The 13,747-nt window shown below is 46.9% G+C and overlaps 3 protein-coding genes across 3 annotated transcripts; 2 read left to right on the top strand and 1 right to left on the bottom strand.

The window, feature by feature from the left end:
• Positions 1 to 447: 447 nt before the first annotated feature.
• Positions 448 to 2,481, top strand: L199_007010 (uncharacterized protein; the record flags this gene model as incomplete). Its single annotated transcript, XM_064892707.1, has 4 exons — positions 448 to 1,352; positions 1,495 to 1,712; positions 1,874 to 2,250; positions 2,350 to 2,481. 4 exons carry the CDS (start codon positions 448 to 450, stop codon positions 2,479 to 2,481), a joined length of 1,632 nt encoding a protein of 543 aa, XP_064748779.1.
• A 593-nt stretch (positions 2,482 to 3,074) lies between these two features.
• L199_007009 (uncharacterized protein) lies at positions 3,075 to 6,507 on the top strand (the record flags this gene model as incomplete). Its single annotated transcript, XM_064892706.1, has 15 exons — positions 3,075 to 3,381; positions 3,484 to 3,527; positions 3,595 to 3,614; positions 3,678 to 3,858; positions 3,915 to 3,981; positions 4,057 to 4,166; positions 4,275 to 4,529; positions 4,583 to 4,708; positions 4,766 to 5,096; positions 5,185 to 5,288; positions 5,356 to 5,468; positions 5,529 to 5,932; positions 6,010 to 6,252; positions 6,338 to 6,412; positions 6,479 to 6,507. 15 exons carry the CDS (start codon positions 3,075 to 3,077, stop codon positions 6,505 to 6,507), a joined length of 2,409 nt encoding a protein of 802 aa, XP_064748778.1.
• A 344-nt stretch (positions 6,508 to 6,851) lies between these two features.
• On the bottom strand, positions 6,852 to 13,673 carry L199_007008 (uncharacterized protein; the record flags this gene model as incomplete). Its single annotated transcript, XM_064892705.1, has 10 exons — positions 6,852 to 7,680; positions 7,752 to 7,840; positions 7,912 to 8,045; positions 8,102 to 8,330; positions 8,386 to 12,746; positions 12,801 to 12,987; positions 13,038 to 13,128; positions 13,184 to 13,304; positions 13,371 to 13,509; positions 13,566 to 13,673. The coding sequence occupies 10 exons, from the start codon at positions 13,671 to 13,673 to the stop codon at positions 6,852 to 6,854; spliced, it is 6,288 nt and encodes a 2,095-aa protein (XP_064748777.1).
• Positions 13,674 to 13,747: the final 74 nt, after the last annotated feature.

Genomic DNA, 13,747 nt, shown 5'->3' with positions numbered 1-13,747 from the left:
ATCACGGCCAACAACCCCGGAATACCACCCACCATACAATACATACCACTGTACCACTGCAACCCTAGTTTCACATGCTATCATGCTATCTTATACACCTTTGTCATCAGAGCATTCAAGTAAGCATATAAATCATACATCAACATATCAGCATATCGCATATCACACATCGCAGCCAGACACCAACATCCGCATAACACCTTTCCTTACCCACCCAAACACACGCTCAACATCCACCCTGTGATCCACGGATCCACGAGTTTATCACGACTTTTAGTCTACCATCATCCCATCACCGCACATCCTTCGCCTGAAGTCGATAAGCAACCCTCTTTTGCACGCGACAATCAATCACCACCCAATAGCCAGGCAATCTCATCACACCCAGCCAAAGGGCGAGTCAAGGTATTTTATGACAATATAACCTGTAGCATAGAATAAACGAAGATGGGTAATACACCTTCTTCACATCAACATGGTTCCCCTCATCATGGCAGAGGTGATCATCCTCAGATAGGATACGATGACCTAATTTCACCTTCTCCTACACCTACCACAACTCACCATGGACACGGACATAGACATCATCCGAATTTGAGATTACCTATGCCCGCCAGACCAACACATATATCACCTAATTCATCTAATCCCACTTCACCTAGTGGAAGTACGCATAACCGAAGTGGATCACCTCGTCGAAGGAAATCATTGGAACTTCCTGACCTGAACAAGTTATCATTCACTCCCTCGGCACTTACTCCAGCTGCACCTGTACCCACTACACATACTCATACTTCCCATCATCTCGCACCATCAACTAGCGCCGTTAAAAATACTTCTCCCTCTCCTGGACCTACTACCCCGACTGGCGCGACGGGAGGAACGACAAATCAAAAGAAATGGCAACAGGTATTAGGAGGTAGGACAGCCAGTCCATTATCCAATGCCAACGCTTTAGGCGCAATGTCAAGAATTGATAATCCACCTAGATCAGCTCCTATAGCGATGCCAAATACAAACGTACAATCTAGACTTGCGACGGAAGAAAATAATCCTTATTTCCCTACGACAGCTGCTCAGGATGCTGCAACTGCGAGAAAAACACCTCTGCCTATACCTATACCAGGTAAAGAAACTCCCCAATCTCAACCACTAGGTAGACCAACTGGACTATCCCCTCCTCCACCTACCAAGGCTCCTACACCTCTACCCGCCACCACCGAGCAAAATTTGCAGCCCACCGACGATGGGATGGTGAACGTTCCGATTCACTGGACGGGAGGTGGAAAGAATGTTTACGTTACGGGGAACTTTGCGGATAATTGGAAAGGCAGGATCAAGCTTCATAGAAGGTGAGTGAGAAATTGAATTTCTCTCTCTATCATTCATCTGACCTCACATCAGTTATGCTACAAAGATTCTATTCTATTCTCTGTTCACTGTTGATTTCAATGTTACAATTCAAGCTAATTGCGCTATACTCCAATCATACAGCACCCACGATTTCAGCACGATCCTCCGCTTACCCCCAGGCCAATACCGCTTGAAATTCATCGTGGATGACTCATGGATGTGCAGCAAGTTGATATCGACGGCGACGGACGATGATGGGACATTGGTCAATTGGATAGAAGTTGAGACGCCAAAGACGGAAGAGGAGATGAGAGCGGAATGGGCGATGGATGCGAAACCTGCCGTGAAAGAGGAGAATGGTGCGTGATGTCTCTCAATCCCAATACCATAGACGAGCGAGAGTCTATCGAAGTACAATTTCTCTCATGAGGAGTTTAATGTTTATTGGGTGACAACATACCCAATGTCGCTTTGCAATCTCCCACAAGATGCTAATTATACTTCTTATCCCTGTGCATAGACGACGAATCGCAATGGACTACCTCGATTCCACCGGCACTAACACTATACCAGTACATCGAGGAACTACCTAATCATTTCTCACCTGAGGAATACTCCCTATTCCTTAAATCAGTACCGTACCTACCGAACGTACCTGCTCCACCGACCTTACCTAGGATATTAGACAAAGTGATAGTGAACAATGATACCAAGCGATTATGGGATTCGCATGATCCCCTCATGGCCAATCAGACTGGATATTCGGGAGCTCCAGCTACACTGGACGATAACTCGATATTGGCCGTGCCGAATCATGTGGTATTGAATCATTTGACGGCGAGCGCTATCAGGAATGGGACGTTGGGTGTTGGTACGACTACGAGGTATAGGAAGAAGGTGAGTGGTGTAGTGTCTCTTTCCGACAGGAGTATGAAGAATAGTATATATTTCAACGGACATCTTCGCTGATTGATGCCATCGATCCCATTTGTACAGTACATCACAACAATGTTCTTCAAACCTACTCTATCTGATATGCCAACTACCGAAGCTCCTTCTCAACCTCCATCGGAATCAGTCTCACAATCTCAATCGGAGTCGGTCTCGCAACCTCAATCGGTCCAGTGAGACATGGTTTGAGAACCTCAAACTTCATCCGATATCAACCCATCCCTGTCCCTTGTACTGGAGGGATAAGGATCATAGCGAAATATAGATTTAGATCTGATGTGTTGTCCATAGTATTTCAGTTGACGTTTTCGTTAATATGACCTTTTGATCTTAATGTTATGAAAAGTGAAATATGTAGCCAATCATTCATTTCTTCACAAAGATGTCCTCTTTCTTTGATCATATCGTACCGTATAAATCAGTTTGGATGAATCTAGTTCATGTCCATTCCATTGTTATATTCATCCAGTATATATGCAGTATCTTGAGGGATGGATGTGTTTTGCAACAAGACAGAGTGGTGGTGGTTTTAATCGGATATTGAATTGAATGGTCCATACCCGGTAATTCAAACTCCGGTTTTGTTACCAATACCGAATAACCGGAGGAATGTTGATGAGTGGTAGAAGTTGAGGAATATGTCATCTGTCTGTTTTCAGTGGGGTACTCGCACCTCACTCGTATATATAACATCTCACCAATCATCTGTCAAGAATAACAACTATCCATCTCTATCCTCCATCCAAGAAGAGAAGCACGCCAACGCCAATATGTCGGAATCGCTCCCATCTCAAACATCATTGACCACTGCCCCGAACATCCCCCACCCTCAGGCAAAACGAACCAAATCTTCTGCCTTACTCACACCCGATTTACCTAAACTTCCTATCCCACCTTTGAAAGATACCCTCAAGAGATATCTCAGAGCTCTAGAGGGATTGCAAACTCCAGAAGAACATCAGAGGACTAAAGAAGTAGTCGAAGAGTTTCTGACGGAAGGTGGGGAAGGGGAGAAATGGCAGAGGAAATTGGAAGAGTATGCGAAAGAGAAGGAGAGTTATATAGAGGAATTCTGGTGTGAGTCTTCGCCCGTGAAATGAAGTAAATGATCTGTATATGGACATATATGGACATGGAAGGACCAAGAGAGAGTGCTGATAGGCTGCTTTACATACACAGACGAAAGTTATCTATCTCACTCCGATTCAGTCGTATTAAGCTTGGTGAGTCAACTAGGCGAAAACAAGCAACCCAAAATTGAACGTAGCTGAAAGAAAAGATTCATCACAGAACCCCTTCTTCGTACTCTCGTAAGCCTCAAATGATCTCTTGCGAATCCCACCTAAGTTTGTGCTGATTTTATATTCATGTAGCTCCGACGTAACACCCCGTGCGGACCCACAATTATCCCGAGCAGCATCCCTGATCCTCTCCTCTCTGTCATTCATCCACGATCTTCGAAATGGCTATCTCCAAGCGGACACGGTCAGGGGTACACCCCTCGATATGAGTCAATATGGTAGATTGTTCGCTACCTGTCGTGTACCCACTGATGTAAGCTAGTCCATAACCTGAAGCAGTAAGCAACGTAGCTGATAATGATGGTGTAGCGAGGATGTCGGATGGAAGTTCACGAGCAAAGTAAACATATTGTCGTTCTTAGGAGAGGTCAATTCTGTGAGCTAATGTCTTGCATTCACCCTCTGACTCGAAGAGTGACCAAGCTAATACAGATCTTTTGCATATGGACAGATTGGTTCGATTGTCTCGATTCGAAAGATCGACCTTTGTTGACCGATCGAGAGATTCTGAACAATTTGGAAGCGATTGTGAAGGATGCTGATAAGACACCGGTGCAGTCTGTAAGTGGACGCCCATCTTCATTTCAGTCCGTATCATGGCTGTCATACATTTCATACCAGAATAGTGAATGAAGGGGCTACAACTGACGTCGTCGTGCTCGCTTGTAGGTCGCGTCGAATTCAGTTGGAATACTCACCACTGAATCTCGTAAAATATGGTCATCACTCCGAGCCGACTTGATCAAATCGAACAAATTGAACGCCTCTTGTCTGTCGGTGGTCGAATCTGCGTTATTTATCGTTTGTCTTGATGATGCTGGTCCAGAAGATCTTGCAGAATTATGTGGGAACTTCTTATGTGGTGGATATAAGCTGGAGGGTGGTGTGCAGACTGGTACATGTACGAATCGATGGTATGATAAGGTGAGTTGGAATTGCTCTAGTCGCTTTCACGAGGAGCTGACCGATATTCATAGTTGCAAATCATCGTTTGCTCGAATGGAGAGGCAGGTATCAACTTTGAACACACCGGTGTAGATGGTCATACGGTATTGAGATATGCTGCGGATGTATATACAGAATTGGTATTATTATTCGCTAAGGTAAGTCAACACGACAACATTATGAAAATGGCATGGATTGACACTTTGCAAAAAAAGACAATCAATCCATCTACACCATCCTTATTCAAATCTAAATTATCTCCATTCTCCAAATCATCCAAACAACCACCTAAACCTGAAGATCTCGAAGATGGAGAAGAAGATCCTTCGTTTGAGATCCAACCTAAAAAATTGGAATGGAAGTTGACACCTGACTTATTGGCTGGTATAAGATATGCTGAGACGAGGATAAGCGATTTGATATGTCAGAATGATAGTCAGGCTTTGGAATTTAAAGGTTACGGAGGGAACTTCATCAAGAGGCATGGGTTCAGTCCGGATGCGTTTGTGCAGATGGCTTTTCAGGCGGCATATTATGGACTGTACGGTGAGTCGATCAGTCTGGACAGCTGGGATGATAGAAGCGTTGTCGCCACATGTTGACAGAATGCTGATACCGTACCTGTCTTAATCAGGCCGAGTCGAAAGCACATACGAACCTGCAATGACGAAAGCTTTCTTGCATGGGCGTACCGAGGCTATACGTACTGTACAACCTGAATCAGTGTCATTTGTGAAGGTCAGTTGGTCGACTCACTCTGTATATCCAGTTGAGCGCATGCAGCTGATTCTTGGGTCTATTTCAGGCCTTCTGTTCAGATCACGCATCGGTTCATGAAAAGGTCGAAGCATTGCGAAAAGCTTGTAAAAAGCACACTCAGTTGACTAAAGAATGTAGTCAAGGTCTAGGTCAAGATCGGTAAGTGCCCTTCATTTCCAGAGAAAGAAAGACATTGAAGAGGTTACCTCATGATCGTAGACATTTGTACGCGATGTATTCGCTGATCCAGCGAGACATTCAAGCCTATCATGCATCAAGAGCAAGAGGTAGCTCAGCCACGAACGGAGTGAGCGGCTCATACAACGGTAATGGCAATGGACCCATATCACCATCAAGTCAATCGGCCATCCTCTTCTCACCTCAAACTCAAGTATCCACCTTGAGTGGCGAAGGGAGCGTTAATGGTGATGCACCGACTCACGGTCAGGTACCTGGATCTACTGCCCCGGAAAGCGAAAGACAAAAACCTCGTGTTCCAGCTTTATTCAAGGATCCGGGATATAACCTTTTGGGAACTAGTGTGCTGTCTACTTCGAATTGTGGGAATCCGGCTTTGAGGTTGTTTGGATTTGGACCAGTCACACCAGAGGGATATGGAATAGGTGAGTGATACCAAACGCTCTCTCTCACTGGAGTCGGATTCGATTGTGGTTGACTGATAACACCTTGACGTGTATAGGATACATTATCAAAGACGAGGGCATATCAGTCTGCATGTCATCCAAACATCTTCAAACTCGAAGATTACTTCAGACTCTCCAAGCGTATCTTATTGAAATACAAAAAATGTTAATCACATTATGGAAGGAGGCGAATGAGAGACCGGAAGCGTTCATTGATCATACGGGTGTGATGAGAGATGCGAGAACAGGTAAAAAGGTGGAGATGGATGGTGAGGAAGATAGGGAAGATGAAGAACTATGTGAGTATTATTTCTCCCAAAAAAACAACAACCATAAATCAACCGATAAAATGTGATATATGCTTACTTTTGGAGACTGATGTAGTGGGAGGATTCGGATTCTTCGATGTCGGAGTACAGGCTGCTCTACCTCAAGCGAGAAGGAGGAGACCTACCGTTGGTAAGTCTGATGTCCTGCACAAAATATCTTTCACTTTCGCTTATACTGATTTCTTGATGGATTTAGGTAAACAACTTGTCATCGCCGAGTACTAAGATCAGGAAACAAATCGGTCACGCTTCTGTGCGGATGTTTTGATGTACTAAACTGTAATCAGTTGTATAATTTGAAATTGAAAGTGGAATTGAAAATAATCTTGCTTTGAGTAATAAATATGCATAATGAATACTGTATGAATGCGTTTTTATCGATCCTGATCTGGTTGTTCAGTGCTTGACTGCATTGCTTCCGTAATTGTTCATTCAAATTTCATATGATCACTTTCATCTCCGATCCATTACCTTTTCATTTCGCTCCGAATCCACTGAAACTAGATACAAATATACCAATCAGCATCAAGGCTCGTAGGGTATCGACGATTAACCGCAACTCTTGTTACTCACCTAAAGAATCCCGAAGGTTTACTGTTCCCTTCCTTCTCTTTCTCTTCCCCATCCATTCCCTTCCCATTGAAATCAAATATTCCACTTCCACCTACGGGACTAGCAGCAGTGCCAGTTCCAGGCGATTGATGAGGTACATACTTTGCAGCACTCGTATGAGACCTAGTCGATCCACCTCCACTGCCTCTATGAGTTGAGATCCCTCCTGTCGATTTGGCGAGATCGGATATGTTCCCCGGATCAAGGTTGAATTTTATACCGCCAAACGTGGAAGATGGGGAAGGTGTTGCTGTAGTCTCATTGGTGGTGGCAGGAACTGAAGGTGTCGATGGTAGCGCAGGAGAATCAGGTATTTGGGTGGAGGCTGGCTCAACTTTAGTTTTTGTGGGTTGTGAAGGTGACTTGATGCTATTCAAGAAAGATGGTGGTAATTGACCGGGAAGAGGTAAAGCGTCAATCATTACTGGCTTCTTATTACCATTGGTTTGATTCTCCAGCTTGGTCAATTTGGCAAATTTGATTTTCTCCAATCTACCCAATAGTCTACTGTTTTTCTCTCCATTCAAAGCACTGTCAACTTCCTTCAATATCTCTTTGGTAGGTTCGAAAGATATTGATCTCGCCGTGGCTGAGGAATGGACGATAGCGGATTTTTTAGGTGTATTTCGAAGAGATGAAGGTGCTGGAGAACCAGATCTACTAGGTGAGGAAAGTCTAACGCCACCTATCCTTCTAGCTAGATCATCGATGGTTTGCTGACGATCTCGGATGGCTGCATCGATATTCCTGACTGATCGCTGTACCCTCTCAAGAGCAGGTTGTGGGCTGACAAGAGTCCAAGTCAGTTCATCTAAGCATTGCTTCACTCTTCTGTGAGGTCTGATGAGTTGGCTTACGTGTTGCTCCTACCCTGCTCTCGCAACTCAGCTCGTCTCTTCAGTCCAGCTATAGACGCTTCCAATTCTTCAATCTTGGTTTCGGCGATCTACAATATTCAACAAAACAGTGTCAGAATGAATGCTAATGTTCTTCAAGTTAGTGTACCCTATCACTCACCTGCACGGCTTTACGGAGTCTCGTTTGGCTTGCAGCTTGTTCCGGACTGAGGTCCTTGATCTGCATAACCTTAGCGAAGGATGGATCTTGTCTAGCTTTCAGGAATTTGTCCGCTTGGCCAGTTTTCATGTCCGCTAAGAGTACACCCATATAAGCACTCCTGCTTGCTCGATTGCTCAAAGGGACTTACTCTTCAACATGCGAGATTGCAGTTCTGCCAATTTCAGCTCGGTACCGTTGTCCTCATTCCTCAAATCAGCCAGCTCTTTCCGAAGGTCCTCGACGATGTTGGTCAATTGGGATATCGATGAGAAAGCGATGATATCGTGTGATGACAAGTTGTCTGCAGTCACGGGGGGAAGTCCATTAGCGTTGAAGGATTGGTGATATCTGGCATTGGCATCGAGAACGGCTTTGAGCTATTGAGAGGTTTTATCAGCATTGAGAAAGCAAAACATAAACTGGTCAACTTACATTATCGATGTCATCTCCTAAAGCAAGAATGATTTTCTCCACTATCGCGCCCATAGATTTTGACCCGTCATCTGGCCTAGTAGAGGGCGGCGCGACAGTTTCTCGAGTTGGCAAGGTGAACTTAGCGGGTACAACTGGAGCAGCGGGAGGCATGTGTGAAGCTGCAGGAACAGGTTTACCAAACAACGGCTGGCTTTTGTCGATCGTCACAGCAGGCGAATCGGACGGAGTTGCAGGAGCTCCTGGTTTACCTAAACCCAAACCAAAGACAGGCTTTGATGCTCCTGCCGATATCGCAGGTATGGTTTTGGCTGCGCCAAAAATTGACGGAGGAGCCTCCGCTTTGACAGATTCTGCTGTTTTGTTCCCAAATAAGCTGAATCCATCAGAAGCAGAAGGTGCAGGAGAAGCAGGTTTAGGCACTTCAACGTCTTTGGTACCGAAGAAGTTGAAGGTGCCATTTGTTGTCGATGCGGACGCTTTATCTTGTTCCTTTTGCTCCACCGAGGGCGTTGAACCAAACAAGCTGAATCCACTGTTACTGGAGGGTTTCGCTTCGTCTATTTTAGTCTCTGTAGGCTTGCTACCAAAATTACCGAATCCACTGAAGGCAGGAGGCGCAGCTGATAGGTCCTTGTTGTCTCCAGTAGGCTTAGTACCGAAAAGACCAAAAGCACTTGCAGCAGGTTTATCTTCCGCTTTATTACTCTGCTCGGTGGTTTTACCACCGAATATGCCTGAGGCAGCAGGAGGCTTAGCGGGTGAAGATTCCGGAGTGGTACTTGCGTTTTCAGGCGGACCGGCCAACGGGGAGCTAGTTTTGGAAGCATGTTTGAAAGAGAATGCAGATGGGAGTTTGGGTTGTGCTGGAGTAGTCGAAGGTAGAACGGGTTCTTTCTTCTCTTCCTTAGGCGAGATGGAAGGAGCCGGACTGAGTCGAGCGAATAACGAGGCGCCTTCCGAACCAGGAGTAGGAGAGATAGGTTCGTTGTCAGTAGTCTCAGGTATTTCAGTCTTGAAAGGTTTGGCAAACCATGTTGGAGGCGATTTCGTAAGTGATCGAGTGGTCGATACTTCCGACTCAACTTTACTAGCTTCTTCTTCATATTCCTCCTCCTCTGCTTCGCCTTCATCTTCGTCAGAAGCAAGTTCATCTGATACTTCCTCTTTGATCGGTGACATGTCAGGAGGTATAGACGATGATCTGCGTCGGCCGGAACCCAAAGGTGTTTCTTCCTCGTCTTCCTCTTCCTCATCATATTCCTCTTCGTCATACTCTTCGTAGTCCTCGTAGTCCTCTTTGTCACCTTCGCCTTCGTACTCATCCTGGTACTCCTCATCCGTAGCATGACCGTCGTCAAGGAAGGCTGCTCCAGCTTCGACATGATATGTTTGCTCTTCATCTTCTTCGAGTGAGGGCGGTTTCACAGGTTCAGCAGGTTCATCGATAGGCATTGTCGAGCTAAAAGGCTCTGTTGGCTTGCTGGGGGTTGAGTCAGGAGTAGTCGATTGATCAGCTGGGGGTTTCCTCTCAGGCGTAGCTGCCGGTGTCGTAGACTCCTGCTTAGATTCCTCGGATGATTCGGGAACGTCATAGCCTTGAACTTCCTCCTGCTCTGCAGGTGTAGGGGGCGCTGGGTCGGTTGTTGCCTCCTTCTGTGGAGTAGTGGTAGCAGGTTTAGCACCGAAGGATAATGCTGATGTAGTTACTGGTTTTTCGGGGGATGCTGATGCAGTTTCTTCTTTCTTGTCCGTTGCACTACCGAAGATAGATGTGCCAGAGCCGCCGAATCCGGCGAAAGCATTTGGTTTCTTGTCCTTATCCGCATCACCGCCGAAGACAGAAGTACCATTACTGGCAAATCCTCCGAATCCTGTTGATTTCTTCTCTCCGTCCGACTTCACCCCAAAAGCACCAAAACCACCATTGATATTACCTATAGGCTTAGTGCTAGCCGGGACAAAGGATTTACCAAATCCGACGGAAACAGAAGTCTGACCGAAGCCGCTGCTTCCAAATGCAGAAGGTGATGAAGAGCCGATAGTAGAGGGTTTACCGAATGCCGACGATCCGAAAGCTGAAGGAGAAGAAGAGGGTGGTGTAGCAAACGCTGCTGGTGTAGACCCTGAGCCAAACGCTGGGGTGGATGACTTTGTGGAGGTCTGACCGAAAGAACCGACCGAAGGCGCTCCGCCAAATGCAGTAGCAGGTTTGATGAAAGACGAGGATGATGAGGGTGCTGTTGCGGTGGCTTTAGGAACGGCGACCTTGGGTGGAGGGGAATCAGGCGGTGTTTCGTCGTCCAAGCCGGCAGGCTTTTTGTCGGTTCCGAGGACAGGTGACCCGGGTGGGGAATCTGCTAGTCCTGGTACTCCAGCGGAGTCAGTGGTTTTATCAAGAGCAGAAGCAAATCCGCCTAAGCCAAAATCGTCTGTTTCAGGGTTGTTGCTGGTTTCCGGAGCGGGCGAAGATTCTTTCTTCTGTCCGAAGCCACCGAAAGCCGAGGTCTGGGAAGATGTGGATCCGAAACCGGCGAAAGCTGATTTGGTAGGCTCTGTGGCAGGAGAGGAGGTCGACTGCTGTCCGAAGCCTCCAAACGCAGATCCTGGCTTATGAGCCCCGTCAGCCTTTGGACCGAATCCACTGAAAGCAGAAGTAGAGGAAGCAGGCTTGTCTTGAGCAGAAGCCTGAGGGCCAAATCCAGCAAAAGTAGGTTTGGGAGCTTCTGACGAAGACGAAGGAGTCTGTTTCGAACCGAACGCGCTCTGTCCGAAGGCACTCGAAGCACCAAACGCACTGCCACCTCCTGTTCCAAAGGCACTCGTCGACCCAAAAGCAGAACCTCCGCTTCCGAAAGGTGATGCTGTTTTATCCTTGGTTTCGTCTGGTTTTGCTGCTTGACCGGAGGCTGACCCCCCGAAGCCAAAAGAAGTACCAGAAGGTTTGCTTGTCGAACCGAACGCGCCAAAGCCGACATTCGAGCTAGAGGAGGTAGATGTCGAGCCGAAGGCAGAGGAGCCAAAAGCACTGGGACTGCTTGCTGAAGGCTTTGACGATTGTCCGAAAGCAGACTGGCCGAAAGCCGAGCGAGGAGTAGAGGTAGAACCGAACGCAGATGAGCCGAAGGCTGTGGGTGTCGAAGAAGAGCCAAAGGCAGGGGCGGGTGTGAATGTGGACCCAAATGCAGCTGGTTTGGCAGGAGTAGAATTCGGGGTAGTGCTTGCTCCGAAAGCAGTAGGAGTGCTGGATGAACCAAATGCAGCCGGTTTAGAGGATTGACCGAAAGCGGACTGACCGAAAGCAGATGGAGTACTGGATTGTCCAAAGCCTGAGAAGGCACCAGGCTTGGTCGAGCTTCCAAAAGCACTGCCAGCCGCGGATGTCCCAGATGCTGAAGGGTTTGATGTCTGTCCGAATGCAGAGGCACCGAAAGCAGCTGGTTTAGAGGATGATCCAAATGCAGGTGTGGATGCTTGACCGAAGGCGGATGAGCCGAATGCACTGGCAGAACTGTTCAATGTTTGGCCGAAACCTGTAGAGCCGAAGGCAGAGCCAGTGGATGGGGCAGGAGGTGGTGAAGCGGCGGAAGAAGTAACTGGTACCTGATTAGACGGCGCAGGCTGGGTTGCGGATGAAGTTGATGATGATATTGAAGTTGTGATGTCTGAAGGAGAGATCATACCAGAATACGGTCCAGCATCGGGATATCGAACGTCGAACGGGATGATGGTTCCCTCTTGAGTATAAGCGAGCAATCGAGGTTGAGGCGGTAAATCCGGCAATTCTATTCCTCCCACGATGCCTCGCCGTATCACCTCAGTCGAGGTCAAATCTAATGCTAAAGCCAACACAGACGCATCATCCCTGACACCCGCCTTGGCGGCAGGCAATACACCTCTAGCAGTCTCTTCCAAAAGCAAAACCTCCCATTTTGGGGGTTCCTTCTCACTAGCAGCGTGCCCGTGAAGTACACCAATCTCCGACGACGCTCCCGAAACGATTAGAGCAAGGTGTTTGGTCTTCTCTCCCCATGTCTTCAATCCAGAAAAATGTCGATATAGACTTGCTCTAGACGCCAGACCCATTGAATTCAACGGATCGAAGAATTTGGTGAATGTGAACTCGGATTTATTGCGATGTATTATACAGGTTTCCACTTGCTCGTCAGGTTGAGCGCCTGTTTGAGCGTAGGAGACTAAGAAGAGATCGTTCTCCAACCACTGAACGAAGATAGGATAGTACGACTCGAGGTCAGGTGGGGATGGTATCTCAGCTTTGGCTGTACCTTCCGGTGTGTATTGAACTAATTTGCCATATGGTGTACCGACAGCTATCTGTTTACCCTTCGCCGACCAGCTCGCTATATGAACGTCAGTACATCTTTCTTCAAATATCGTCTGATATTATTACTCACCACATGTAAAGGGGCCTGAAAGAGGAGCTGACAGTCTACGATCTTCTATATCGGCTATGACTAGTCCTTCATCCGCCAGCAATATCACAAGACGTGAATGTTGGTCACTCGAGGAAGGAGCAGGATTGGGAATGACATCAAGTAGTGGTGAGGGTATATCAGTGGTGAAGGAATGATAAGGTGAAGTCTGAAGAAATAAAACTGATGAGAATCGGTCAATCTGACTGTTACACTCACGTTACCGCTCAAAACTTCATTCAATTTGAAAACGTGTATGCCAGTCCCACTAGCTGTAGCCACGACCAGACGCTCCTCATTCATCGCAAGTCTATCAAGTGGTCAGCTGTTGTACCTATGAATTCATTGGCCAAAATCTGACTTACCTGATCCAGACTGGTCTGGCAGGAAGGGATATTGTCTGTATGGTATCTGAAGTTGGAGAAGCATCCTTCGCTGCACCTTCCAATACCTTATGAAATTGGGATAAACGATGTATGCGTATATCTAGAATGGCCAATATGATCACATCTCAGTGCTCCAGTATGTAGCTCTTGTCTGAATGACACTCACCGCTGTTGCCTCCCGCAATCAGTAGATCCCAAAGATTCGACACGACCATCAGATTGCACTCCGCCGGTAGTCCTTCTAATTCAAGTCTGTCCGACACCCGCACATCGACATCGTGATTTGTTCTGACTAGTTGGATCCACTGAGAATCTCATCATCAGCAAGCATGTTACGGGTAACGACTCTGTCATAACCTACATCTACATCCAGCTCCTCTCCTTCTATAACTTGAGTGCTGGGCCCAGCTGAGGGCTGATCATCGTCCATTGCCAAGGCACCGAAGGAATCTCCACCATTTCCGAACATGGTGAGATATGCTGCAGCTCTGTTCTACTTTGTGACAGAGACTGTGATGTATTGGTGAGTTGATGAGATGGAAG

The sequence above is a fragment of the Kwoniella botswanensis genome, chromosome 2 (genome assembly GCF_036426115.1).
Source record: "Kwoniella botswanensis chromosome 2, complete sequence".
Lineage (NCBI taxonomy): Eukaryota > Fungi > Basidiomycota > Tremellomycetes > Tremellales > Cryptococcaceae > Kwoniella > Kwoniella botswanensis.
This window is presented reverse-complemented; position numbering and strand designations above follow the sequence as displayed.